Source organism: Salvelinus sp. IW2-2015, linkage group LG32 (genome assembly GCF_002910315.2).
Source record: "Salvelinus sp. IW2-2015 linkage group LG32, ASM291031v2, whole genome shotgun sequence".
NCBI classification, from domain to species: Eukaryota; Metazoa; Chordata; class Actinopteri; order Salmoniformes; family Salmonidae; genus Salvelinus; species Salvelinus sp. IW2-2015.
In genome coordinates this window covers 6,648,475-6,662,541 of record NC_036871.1, presented here as the reverse complement: position 1 = coordinate 6,662,541, position 14,067 = coordinate 6,648,475, and the positions used below count along the sequence as shown (strand labels likewise).

Sequence of the window (14,067 nt, the reverse complement as noted above, 5' to 3'; positions counted from 1 at the left end):
ACACACACAATTAAAGAGTATAATATACGCAAAGGAGGCTCAAATGTGGTACAAGTGTATGTGTGTGTGTGAGCCATGGACTGTATATGAATGGTCAAAGTCATAGATCACGTGACACCATTCATTCCTATGTAAAGACTCAATAGCGCATTTGAAGCCAAGTAAGTCGATTTTAGTGACTAAGATGGCGTCTCATGGGGGAGATTTTCAAGACATAACATGCGTTTGAGCTACTCCAGGAAGTGACGTTGCAGGCTAGCTCTATGTTGCCCCCTCATTGAGTATCTCAAGTTGGTCGACCTGGGTACTGCAAGCTGCTGCTATTAGCCACTAAATTATCCTGCAATTTTTTTTAAAATCAATTGAAGGACATACAGTTGAAGTCGGAAATTTACATACACCTTAGCCAAATACATTTAAACTCAGTTTTTCACAATTTCAAGCATTTCATCTTTGTAAAAATTCCCTGTCTTATGCCTGTTAGGATCACCACTTTATTTTTAAGAATGTGAAATGTCAGAATAATAGTAAAGAGAATGATTTATTTCAGATTTTATTTCTTTCATCACATTCCCAGTGAGTCAGAAGTTTACATACACTCAATTAGTATTTGGTAGCATTGCCTTTAAATTGTTTAACTTGGGTGAAACGTTTCGGGTAGCCTTCCACAATCTTCCCACAATAAGTTGGGTGAATTTTGGCCAATTCCACCTGACAGAGCTGGTGTAACCGAGTCAGGTTTGTAGGCTTCCTTGCTCGCACAAGATTTTTCAGTTGAGGTCAGGGCTGTGTGATGGCCACTCCAATACCTTGACTTTGTTGTCCTTAAGCCATTTTGCTACAACTTTGGAAGTATGCTTGGGGTCATTGTCCATTTGGAAGACCCATTTGCGACCAAGCTTTAACTTCCTGCCTGATGTCTTGAGATGTTGCTTCAATATATACATAATTTTTTAGAGAAGTTCACCAGTCCATCATGCAGCAAAGCACCCAAACAGTTCTATTTTTTTTTCTTCAGACCACAGGACATTTCTCCAAAAGTATGATCTTTGTCCCCATGTGCAGTTGCAAACCGTAGTCTGGATTTTTTATGGCGGGTTTGGAGTGTGGCTTCTTCCTTGCTGAGCGGCCTTTCAGGTTATGTCGATATAGGACTCGTTTTATTGCGGATATAGACACTTTTGTACCTGTTTCCACAAGCATCTTCACAAAGTCCTTTGCTGTTGATCTGGGACTGATTTGCACTTTTCGCACCAAAGTACGTTCATCTCGAGGAGACAGAACGCGTCTCCTTCCTGAGCGGTATAACGGCTGTGTGGTCCCATGGTGTTTATACTTGCGTACTATTGTTTGTACAGATGAACGTGGTACCTACAGGCATTTGGAAATTGCTCCCAAGGATGAACCAGACTTGTGGTCTTGGCTGATTTCTTTTGATTTTCCCATGATGAGTTTGAAGGTAGGCCTTGAAATACATCCACAGGTACACCTCCAATTGACTCAAATTATGTCAATTATAAGCTTCTAAAGCCATGATATAATTTTCTGGAATTTTCCAATCCGTTCAAAGGCAGTCAACTTAGTGTATGTAAACTTCTGACCCACTGTAATAGTGATACAGTGAATTATAAGTGAAATAATCTGTCTGTAAACAATTGTTGAAAAAATGACTTGTGTCATGCACAAAGTAGATGTCCCAACCGACTTGCCAAAACTATCYTTTGTTACAAGAAATTTGCGGAGTGGTTGAAAAACGAGTTTTAATGACTCCAACCTAAGTGTATGTAAACTTCTGACTTCAACTGTACATCTGGTGTAACAGAAGTAATTATTGGTTCCATGATTGTCTTCAAATTTGTTGTTTATTTACACAAATATTGKCCAAGAACATTGCAATTTTCACATTGACTATAGGGGAGGATTCTGCTTTCGAAAAACAACAGCTTGCAGTACCCCGGTCTGCCGGCTTCAATGAGAGGTGGTGTGTGCATGCAAGTATGTGTTTTGCTTTACCTGGGTAGCCAGCTATGCCAGGTAGACCTGGTACCCCACTATTGCCTTTGTATCCTGGGTGGCCAAGAGGTCCTATGCCTACTGGACCTGGAGACCCATCTGGTCCTTGGTATCCCTGTGGTCCGGGAGGGCCTGGGACACCAACATCTCCCTTCAGGCCCGGCGGCCCATAGTACTGGCAGAGAGGACAGACCATAACCTCAGTCCGTCATCAAACATCAGTTCTTCACAAAACATTAGTTACTGCTTCACAGTAACAAATGTTGAACATTCATAAAATGTCATTTCCATGTAAAAGGACCCATTAGCACCAAAATGTAAAGTTAATTGGAAAATGTCAAATTGGGCGTCAAATGAAAGCTAAGAGACTATATTTTGGGGAAATTAAGGCATCGATACATTTTTCAACCATATTCCCCCGAAAAAATCTGGCATTAGCAAAGGCTTTGATTTCAAGTCAAACTGATGGAAACTACCAGAAAAAGTCTTAAACGGTATTGGAAATCCACCAAAACACAATAATGTTGAAGTAAAGACCCCTGCTAACTAATATCAACATTTATATTTAGTTTGAGAAATTATTTGATACTGATACTGTAGTTAACAAAGGGACGGCAGGTAGCCTAGTGGTTAGAGCGTTGGGCCAGAAACCGAAAGGTTGCTAGATCAAATCCCCGAGCTGACAAGGTAAAAGTATGTCGTTCTACCCCTGAACAAGGCAGTAAACCCACTGTTCCTAGGCTGTCATTGTAAATAATAATATTTTTTCTCAACTGACTTGTCTAGTTAAAAAAATAAATCAATCTAAAATATATAATATGGCTCTGGCAGAAAATAACAAAACTTGTTAGCAAGCATTCAGCAACGTACACAGCTGGCAGTTGCATAGTAACGGTGTCACCGGCCTGAATCTATTCTCTTTATAAAGAATATATATATATATATATATATATATATATTATAATCCAGGCACCCTCCACTCTTAGTGTGCGGAAATACACCGCATAGTCTGCAACACTGAGGGAGTCCTACCGAAGCTGGAGTAACTTCCGTGCAGCCTCTCTCCCGAACACCTTAGCTTCGGAAAAATGTTCACCTCCGCCACGAATACCTCCAGACTGAGGCAGACGGTGGATTGTTGCTCCCACACCACCGTGACCCAGGCGAGTGCGCTCCCGGTCACCAGCGTAATAATGTACGCCATCTTCAAGCGGTCCGAGGGGAACAAAGACTGCTGCAGCGTGAAAACGAGGGAGCACTGGGAGAGAAAGGCCCGGCAGGTTCTGGAATCTCCATCGTAGTGCTCCGGGGGAGGTAAGTGAGGTTCCCGGGAAACCGGGGTGATGGCGCTGCTACGAGCCGGGTTACTGAGGGGCTGGGAGGTTACCGTCGTGGTAGGCTGCCTAGTAGCCAACCCACGGAATTGCTCCCGCAAAGTGTCCAATGCTAGGACGTGACATTCGGCCACATCCTGGAACCTTTCCATCAGACCACGAATCATGTCCTCGTGTCTACCAATGAGGGCTCCTTGGAGGAGATGGCGTTGCAGAGCTGGTCCAAGTCTGCTGGGTCAGTCATGGCCAGTTCGTACTATCAGGTTTCAGGTAAGATCCAAGTGCAGACTGTGTTGAAGTAACAAGACAGGAATGTCAGTGTCCTGCCATGGCCAACGAAGAGCCAGGATCTCAATCCCATTGAGCACGTCTGGGACCTGTTGGATCGGAGGGTGAGGCCTAGGGCCATTCCCCCCAGAAATGTCCGGGAACTTGCAGGTGTCTTGGTGGAAGAGTGGGGTAACATCTCACAGCAAGAACTGGCAAATCTGGTGCAGTCCATGAGGAGGAGATGGACTGTAGTACTTAATGCAGCTGGTGGCCACACCAGATACTGACTGTTCATTTTGATTTTGACACCCCCTTTATTCAGGGACACATTATTCAATTTCTGTTAGTCACAAGTCTGTGAAACTTGTTCAGTTTATGTCTCAGTTGTTGAATCTTGTTATGTTCATAAAAATATTCACACATGTTAAGTTTGCTGAAAATTAACACAGTTGACAGTGAGAGGACGTTTCGTTTTTTGCTGAGTTTATATAAGAACCAGGTTTGTCGGTGAGGTTAAACTCTCTGCAACACACTTTAGAGTGTGCGGTCGACCAGCTTCATCATTTAAACAATTAATCAATATTAAATAAAGATGATTGTTTGAAGAAATGAGAAAGTCTCTCTCACTTGATTGGAATATTCCACGACACGAGAAGTCTTCAACTTCAAAACTTTTCTCCATAGCATAGCTAGCTTCGCTTACCTCTCCATTGCCCTTTTTCCCCACATGAAACCACACCACCAAACCACACTCCCAAGATAACTTACGTTTGGCTTCAGTCATGTCCACTAGCATGCTAAAATATCAAGGCCAAATCAGTAAGCTCAGCCCCCCTTTAAAGGGACAGTTTACTTAAAAATGCATTAAAATCATTGCTCTGCATTTCAGAAGAAAGTAGCTATTGAAAATCCTCACCGGATCACCCTTGGGGCCTCGTTGGCCCTTGAATCCAGGGAAGCCAGGGTTTCCGTGATTGCCGTCCTGCCCCGATCTGCCAGCTAGTCCTGGGGATCCTTTCTCTCCCTTTATCCCGTGGTGGTTGTGGGAACCTGGATTTCCCTTCGTCCCCGGGGGCCCTGGAACACCCGATGAGCCGTGGGGACCCTGTAAGACAGACAGGAGTTGTCATGGATATGGTAACCCAGAAACCTTCAATAAATTATTGCAGCAATACCATAGATACAGTATCCTAGCAACACCATGGATACGGTATACCAGCAGCACCATGGATACAGTACCCAAGCAACACCAATGATATGGTATCCTACCAACAACATGGATACAAGATCTGAACCAGTGGTTTTCAACCGGTGCACTGCGGCACACTGGTGTGCCTTGAGGAGCTCAGGTGTGCTGCAAAACATTTCCTCATCTTGATCATTTTTTGGAACACTTAGAAAAGTGACCTGTGGACATGGCATTTTGAATTGGGAGAACCAGTGCCGCTCAGATAATAAATTGAACGGCACATGGTTACATCTGTATCGTGCGCTCAGGCTGTTACATTTGTATCATTTGAGGGGCGCGCATCACGAGAAAAGTCACTTGTATCATTTTTTTCTGCTTGTGAGAAACATTACCACAGATTTGCTATAGAAACAAACAGAGTATTTGGCTTTGTGTCCATGGTTGCACCTTTACAACGCATACAACCGCTGGTCTCTAGCTCAAACCTTTCAAAACTAAAGACCTATTTTACTGGAGCTTTTTTTCTTTCTGGCGAGGATTGCGGGACGCTCTTAAAAGGGGTACACAAAAATGAATAATGCAAACTATATTTCAAATAAACCCTATTTCATCTATTAAAAATGTTTTGTCACAGAAAATAGATGATTTGCAGTATGGATCCGATGAGATGGCGGTCAATAGATACATTTATGGGGGAAATTTAACAGTTCAAAAAAGTTTGGGAACCACCGATCTCAGCAACACTACAAAGGAAGAGGTGTCACTATGGAAATAATACAACTGCAAAACCCCAGGCAGTGTCACAGTGACATTGCAAGGTAAAATAAAATTGCATTTAGTATCTGTATAGTGGAGTAATGATGTAGGTAGTCTTACCGGTCGTCCAGGTGGTCCTGATGGGCCTTTGAATCCTGGCTCTCCTTTGGGCCCTGGTCCTGCATTAAAGCCTGTGAGACGAGGGTGTATTCAAATGGACTCTGAGTGTTACAGGTAGAAATATAATGAAGAGCTGACACTATCCCCCGTTCTATGTGACAGACAATCAGTTTTGTTCTACACAATAAAAATGTTCTGTGGATGTATTTTATCCCCTTTCTCTCCTCAATTTCGATCTCGTCTCATCGCTGCAACTCTCCAACGGGCTCGGGAGGGGGGTTGAGTCATGCGTCCTGCGACACATGACCCACCAAACCGCGCTTCTTAACACCCGCCCGCTTAACCCGGAAGCCAACCGCACCAATGTGTTGGAGGAAACATGTTCGCCTCACGACCGAGGTCAGCCTGCATGCGCCTGGCCTGCCACAAGGAGTCGCTAGAGCGCGATGAGCCAAGTAAAGCACCCCCGGTCAAACCCTCCCGTAACTCAGACGACGCTGGGCCAATTGTGCGCCGCCCTATGGGACTCTCGATCACAGCCGGTTGTGATACAGCCCGGGATCCAAGCCGGATCTGTAGTGACGCCTCTGGCACTGCGATGCAGTGCATTAGACTGCTGCGCCACTCGGGACGCCCTTACACAATACATTTCTATGTGAACTTTTTTTTATGCTGCAGGTGTTGTTACCTGGGATTCCAGGCTGACCGGGGGGTCCTGGGGGTCCCGGCTCTCCAGACCCTTTTCCTGTACACAACCTACAGACCTCTCCTTTCTGGCCTGTAGTGGAGAAAGAGTGACACAATGACACAAAGTGACACACACACTTGATACCAAGTGACACACCACAATGCCAACGTCGGTGGAATTCCACCAATGAGACAGAAGGGTTTGTGGAGAGCCCCGTCAACAAGCAGTGATGACCCCGAATGACCATCCAATCAGAAACCATGAAGAATCAGAGGGAGCTCACCATTTAAACCATTTTGGCCACTGTAACCTTGTTCGCCTGTCAAACCCTTGGCTCCCTTATCCCCTGGAGGTCCTATAAAGCCCTTAAGATTTCCTACAACGAGAAAAAAAACAAGTACCTTATTTGTAATCAAACAAGATCCCAGCGGGGTCAAAAAGTTACCTCAATAAATGACTGTGGGAGTAATTTATTGATTTGCTTCATTTCTCATCATGTGAAAAGTAAACGTGAGCTCGTGAGATCAGGTTGACTTAACAAGGCTGGAATATCAGAGCTGTGAACATGACATTATTTCTGGAGAGTAAGTCTACCTGAGTCTCCAGATGGTCCTGGGGGTCCAGGGTCTCCACTTTCCCCAGTTGTTCCTGGAAAGCCCTCTCTGCCCGGCTCGCCGTGGATGATGGGTCCTTGGTCTCCTTTATCTCCTTTAGGTCCACTGTGGCCCTTCAATCCGTGATTGTAGGGATCATCTCTGTAGTTAGGAGCTGTGAAGGAGGAGATAGAGCCTGTGTACACACTCGATTGCGATGATGGAGAATGAGTGAGTGAGGGAATGAGTGAGTGAGTGAGGATCAGCACTTACCTGGAGGTCCAGAAGGCCCCTGGAAACCGGTGCTACCTGGAAAACAGGTTGATATGTTTAGCTATACAGACACACTTATTGGTCAAGTTGGTGAATGAGGCGGGATTATACAGTGCTACTCAACGTCTGATTGGATAGGAGGGTGAATATCAATGAAGGTGTGTATGCTAGATGTGCGTAGAGTACCTGGGGGACCAGTAACTCCAGTGGGACCCGGAGGGCCAGCCAACCCTTGTTGTCCTTTGGCACCCCCGGAGCCAAACACGGCCTCGCCAATCATGATCACCTATTGGGAGACCAGAGAGACCAGGGCATGTGTTCCTAAAGCGTCTCAGAGTAGGAGTTCATGTAATCTCAGTCATTCTAATTCTATCATTATGATCTAAAACGCTAAACTGATCCTAGATCAGCACTCTCTGAGATACTTCTCTACCTATATTGATACTGACATTATCAGGCAAAATCTCAGGCACATTGACTCACCTCCCCGGGGTCACCATCTTGACCCTGACCACCTTTCTGTCCCTGTAGACACATTAAAAAATCTATCATTGGCAGACACGCACGCACACGTACAGTGCAGTCGGAAAAAGTCCCTTTTTCCACATTTTGTTAAGTTACAGCCTTATTCTGATTAAATAAATATTTTCCTCATCAATCTAAACGCAATACCCCATAATGACGAAGRGAAAGCAGGTTTTTAGAAATGTAAGCACATTTAAAAAAACAGAATTACCTTATTTACATAAGTATTAAGACCCTTTGCTATGAGACTCGGAATTGAGCTCAGGTGCATCCTGTTTCCATTGATCATCCTTGAGATGTTTTTACAACTTGAAGGGAGTCCACCTGTGGTAAATTCAATTGATTGGACATGATTTGGAAAGGCACACACCTGTTTATATAAGGTCAGACAGTTGACAGTGCATGTCAGATCAAAAACCAAGGCATTAGGTTGAAGGAATTGTCTGTAGAGCGCAGAGACAGGATTGTGTCGAGGCACAGATCTGGGGAAGGGTACAAAACATTTCTGCAGCATTGAAGGTCCACAAYAACACAGTGTCCTCCATCATTCTTAAATGGAAGAAGTTTGGAACCACCAAGACTCTTCCTAGAGCTGGCCGCCCGGCCAAACTGAGCAATCAGGGGAGAAGGACCTGATGGTCACTCTGACAGAGCTCCAGAGTTCCTCAGTGGAGATGGGAGAACCTTCCAGAAGGACAACCATCTCTGCAGCACTCCAACAAACAGGCCTTTATGGTAGAGTGGCAAGACGGAAGCCACTCCTCAGTAAAAGGCACATGACAGCCCGCTTGGAGTTTTCCAAAAGGCACACTGACCATGGGAAACAAGATTCTCTGGTCTGATGAAACCAAGATTAAACTATTTGGTCTGAATGTCAAGCGTCTGGAGGAAACCTGGCAGCATCCTTATGGTGAAGCATGGTGGTGGCAGCATCATGCTGTGGGGATGTTTTTCAGCACAAGGGACTGGGAGACTAGTCAGGATCGAGGGAAAGATGAAAGGAGCGAAGTACAGAGAGATCCTTGATAAAAACCTGCTTCAGAGCACTCAGGACCTCAGACTGGGGCGAAGATTCCCCTTCCAACAGGACAACGATAGATTGATGAGGGGATAAAAATTATTTTTAGAATAGGCTGTAAAGTAACAAAATGTGGAAAAGGTGAAGGGGTCGAATACTTTTTGAATGCACTGTGTACACACACACACACACACACACACACACACACACACACAACACACACATTACACACACATTACACACACACACATATTATAAACATGAAAATAATTGTGGTAATGACTGACCCATGGTCCAGGGATTCCATCAGGACCTGCTGAACCGTGATTCCCCTTTCTCCCCTGAAGGGCAAGACTGTATAATTAATCTAACCTTACAAATAGCACTGTTGTGAGATGTGGAAAGCCATAGTCAATCAATCAACATTAAAGTCATTACTAAAAATATAAATCTTCAACAATCTGTAAGATACTATGCGATTAGAAAGGTTAAGAATTTATTTAACACATCCCAGCACCGTTGAAAAAATATATGGCACGTGGAATCACAAGAGGGAGGTTTATGGAGATAGGTGGGATGGGCTGAGAGGTGAGATTAAAAGCTAGGATTATTGGCACGTGCGTGCGTGCGTCGTGCGTGCGTGCGTGCGTGCTGCGTGCGTGGTGCGTGCGTGCGTGCGTGCGTGCGTGCGTGCGTGCGTGCGTGCGTGCGTGCTGCGTGCGTGGCGTGCGTGCGTGCGTGCGTGGCGTGCGTGCGTGCGTGCGTGCGTGGTGCGTGCGTGTGTGGACGACGTGTGTGTGTGGCAACACCACACACACACACACACACACACACACACACACACACACACACACACACACACACATTTTATTATCCTTATGGGGACTTCAAATTGATTTCCATTCAAAATCCTAACCTAAACCTTAACCCCTAACCATAAAGCGTATCTCCTAATTCTAATCCTAACTCTAAACCCAACCCCTAAAATTAAAATAGTCCTCATGGGGACCTGGGAAATGTCGCCACAGGGGAAGTTTTCCTTGTTTTACTATCCTRGTGGGGACTTCCGGTACCCACGAGGATAGTACGACAACCCCTGGATTTCCTGGTCAGTTGATAAGACAGCTACCTCATATCCAGCGAGTCCTCGATCCCCATCCTTCCCTGGCCTTCCCTAAAAGAGAATTCATGATAGTCAGTCCTCCAAAAGGAGAAGGCATATCTCGCAGTCCTCTTATCACTTAGTACTGTTTCACAGCTAGTCATCAAAACCCCCACCACATTATCACATTGCATCACATGTTCACTCTATCACACTGCTCAGAGGCATGAAATCCTCCCTTCACTCTCATCATCCTAACCACATCGGTCATAACACCATGTATCGCGTGTCATTCCGTAGGTCGGTCAGTCACTTATACAGTATACTGGCATAATGCTCAAATTACATTTATACCATATGTGGAGTCAGTGTTATACCTCAGTACCAAGGTTCCCTTGGTCCCCTTTCGCTCCTTTAAAATTGATGTGGCCAGCATAACCCTGAGGGCAGACAGAGAGATTGATTGAACAAACAGACAAGTCAAGACAGGACAGTTCATCTGATTGACTGTTAAACCTCCGAATCTAAAGCTAGGATTCCAGGAGACACTATATGATCGCGTCACTATGACATGAACATGATGGCGTTATAACATGTCCATTTACGGCCACTCATGTCAGGTGACCATTATCGCGACAGAGGTAGCCGGTTTGCATTACAACCTCCCTATGTCAGGGTTGTCATATGGTAGACTAAAATGTCATAGTGTAACGACACTGTCATATGCATGCCATACGACCCTGTCAAATAAGATGTAAGTGGATTCTGCCCATAAAACATACTGTAGATGATTAAAAGCTAGATATGCATGAGTGAGAAACAAGGAGATGACTTACAGGTGAACCCGTACAGCCCTTCTCACCCAGTTCACCCATCTCTCCCTGCAGAGAGAAAAGACGAGGGTCAGCTGACCTCCATCACACCAATCAGTGAGGTTGTCTGATTTGTCATACAGATTTCTTATAGGGTAGATATTACTCCACACACATCACAGTATTTATTGATTAATCACAAATAATGATAATCTTAATCACTAAAAAGATTATTATCAGGTCACAATTGCGGGCACTAAAAGGTCATGTTGTGGTATTGGTAATCTCTCGTGGACAGACTACGTAAACATAAATGGTACTGTAGATCTGTCCGGTGGTTGGACAAATCACGATTTTGCAGGAGTTAGCATCTTTTGAAATTCTGAAGGGGAGGGGACATAGATTTGCCCGTAACTTGCAAAGAGAGAGGGTGGAGCTCTTCGTTCAAACTCTGATCCTCGTTTTATCTCTTCTCTAAACCCGTATGGACCCAGAATTTAATGGAGCATCTGACCAATTACGGAATACTTTAGATCTGGGTTAACCGAAATGATGGTAAAACGTCAGCTGTGCTCTACTGATTACACACACCATTGTTAATTGCATTTAGGTTACTTTATTTAATAAATATATTTTGTTACTCCTTATCTCCACGTTGTCTCCCTTTTGTTACGGGCTTTGAGCCGGTTCGTGACATACTGAACTTGCCTGTTGCAATGAAACCAATCTAAAATAATTTAAAAAACACCCACTTCGCACTCCAGGCAGCACTCCAGGCAAATGCTCAAAGTAGTTTAAAGATTTCAAATAGTGTTTGAACCCAGGTCTGACATGGCTTGACTATACCTTCATATCGAAGGGAGCGTGGGCGTATAGTTTGATCCCTTTCGGTCCCGGGACTCCAGGAGGCCCTTGGTGTCCCTAGAAGAGAAATGGAACCAGTCAGACATATATCCTGTACATTGAATGGAATTCATATTTCATCCACCTGTATGTGTAAAGGACATCACACTGCTTGCTTAGCAAGTACCACGTCGGCCCATACCTGGCGCGAACTCTGGACCTCTGCCTCGCAAACACACGTGACCGTGCTCCCTAAAGCATCTTAGCTGATCGCGCCACCTCAACAGCTAGCTAATGAGGCGAAGCAAGCTGGACACTTAAGGCTGAGGAGTAGTTTCATACATCCCCATGGGCTACATATACAGTACATGCACATGATGATGTTAGGATGCTAGGATGAGCTAGTCATTGAGAGAAACCTGGTCCAAGAGGACAGCAGGGTTAGTATAACAGATACCGGTAATCACAAATATTAACACACATTTACATTATGGTATACATGTAACACAAACAAGAAAACACAGAGAGTTCTCGCCTTCATATTTCAAGTGCAGTTCCACAGACTGGCCACACGGTGGCAGTGCAAAGAAGGCCATGTCTTTATAACTACAAAAATTACTCTAAAAGGCATTCAATGCCACCATTTATATGGTACTGAAGTAATTGGATTCTGTATAGGTACAAATTATATTTATGGTTATGAGTTTTAGCATAAGAGAAACGAAGGCGAGATACAATCAAGCATTAAACGTAAGCAAGTATTCCATTTGAGAGATTCAGCTAACGGAGATCGGAGGACTAGGAGATTTAGGCGAGTTATACATAGGATGAATAAAGCAAAAATAATGAGTTACAATGAAGGACTGTCTTTACCTTTAGACCACGAGGGCCAGGGATACTAGAGCTGCGTCCCTCTTGACCCTACAGAAAAGGTCAACAGTTACAGCACAACTGAGCTACCTTCCATTGACGTCAAATAGCCCAATGTCATACTGTTCACACACACACACACACACACACACACACACACACACACACGCGTTGGGTTATGTCTATCTCTGATAAATCAAATCAAATGTATTTATATAGCCCTGCTTACATCAGCTGATATCTCACAGTGCTGTACAGAACCCATAAAGGCAAGAGAGACATGCCCAGTCCAATTGCCACAAGCCATAACCATATGCACTAGTGGATGACAGAGGATTTGACAAGTGAAGCATGGCAAACATTACATCTATCCTATCTGTAACGACTTTCTTCCTGGGATGAAGGAGAGGACCAAAATGCAGCGTGGTTAGTGTTCAACATGTTTAATTAGACAATAAAGGTGAACACTTCAACCATAACAAAACAACAAACGTGAAAGCCGAGACAGTCTCTATCTGGTGCAGAACACAAAACAGAGACAGGAACAAACACCACAAAATCCAACACAAAACAAGCCTCCTATATATGATTCTCAATCAGGGACAACGATACCATCTGCTCTGATTGAGAACCATATTAGGCTGGACATAGAAACAGACAAACTAGACACACAACATAGAATTCCCACCCAGTCACGTCCTGACCAACACTAAACAAGCAAAACACATAATAACTCTGGTCAGGACGTTACAGTACCCCTTCCTGGGTGGCGACTCCGAACGCACCCCTACAACTCAAGAGGAGGGTCTGGTGGGCATCTGTCCGCGGTGGCGGCTCCGGCGGTGGACGAGGACACCACTCCACACTGTCTTTGTCCCCCTCCTTAGCGTCCTTTGAGTGGCGACCCTCGCCCACGACCTTCGCCTAAGAATCCTCCCCAAGGCCCCACATGATTTTGGAGGTAGCTAGCGGAGAGGTAGCTCAGGACAGAGAGGTAGCTCAGGACAGAGAGGTAGCTCAGGACAGAGAGGCAACTCCGGACTAATGGCAGCTCCGGACTGAGTGGCAGCTCCGGACTGTAGGGCAGCCTCATGACTGTAGGGCAGCTCATAACTGTAGGGCAGCTATGACTGTGGCAGCTCATGACTGTAGGGCAGCTCATGACTGTAGGCAGCTCATGACTGGCTGACGCCTCTGGACGCTCATGGCTGACTGACGGCTCCGGCAGATCCTGTCTGGTTGGCGGCTCTGGCAGATCCTGTCTGGTTGGCGCTCTGGCAGATCCTGTCTGGGTGGCGGCCCTGGCAGATCCTGACTGACGAATGGTCTAGCGGGCTTCCTGACTGACGACGGCTCTGACGGCTCGGGACAGACGGGCGGCTCTAACGGCTCGGGACAGACGGATGGCTCTAACGGCGCTGGGGAGACGGATGGCCTCAGATGGCGCTGGGGAGACGGATGGCTCAGATGGCGCTGGGGAGACGGATGGCTCAGATGGCGCTGGGGAGACGGATGGCTCAGATGGCGCTGGGAGACGGCCAGCTCTGACGGCGTTGGGCAGACGGACAGTTCAGGCGCCGCTGGGCAGACGGGCAGTTCAGGCACCGCTGGGCGACGCAGACTCTGGCCGGCTGAGACGCACCTATAGGCTGATGCGTGGT

The 14,067-nt window shown here is 45.6% G+C and overlaps 1 protein-coding gene across 1 annotated transcript in view; it reads right to left on the bottom strand.

The window, feature by feature from the left end:
- LOC111956261 (collagen alpha-3(IV) chain) overlaps positions 1–14,067 on the bottom strand; it is a 62,781-nt gene that overhangs the window by 21,740 nt on the left and 26,974 nt on the right. The window contains exons 12-26 of the mRNA XM_070436788.1: positions 12,410–12,457; positions 11,540–11,614; positions 10,718–10,762; positions 10,259–10,321; positions 9,909–9,953; positions 9,067–9,120; positions 7,720–7,761; positions 7,423–7,522; positions 7,237–7,272; positions 6,965–7,138; positions 6,654–6,746; positions 6,371–6,460; positions 5,683–5,753; positions 4,534–4,722; positions 2,014–2,188 (exon numbers count right to left, since the gene is read on the bottom strand). Coding sequence (XP_070292889.1) covers positions 2,014–2,188; positions 4,534–4,722; positions 5,683–5,753; positions 6,371–6,460; positions 6,654–6,746; positions 6,965–7,138; positions 7,237–7,272; positions 7,423–7,522; positions 7,720–7,761; positions 9,067–9,120; positions 9,909–9,953; positions 10,259–10,321; positions 10,718–10,762; positions 11,540–11,614; positions 12,410–12,457 — 1,300 coding nt within the window. The remainder of the gene's footprint in view (positions 1–2,013; positions 2,189–4,533; positions 4,723–5,682; positions 5,754–6,370; positions 6,461–6,653; positions 6,747–6,964; positions 7,139–7,236; positions 7,273–7,422; positions 7,523–7,719; positions 7,762–9,066; positions 9,121–9,908; positions 9,954–10,258; positions 10,322–10,717; positions 10,763–11,539; positions 11,615–12,409; positions 12,458–14,067) is intronic.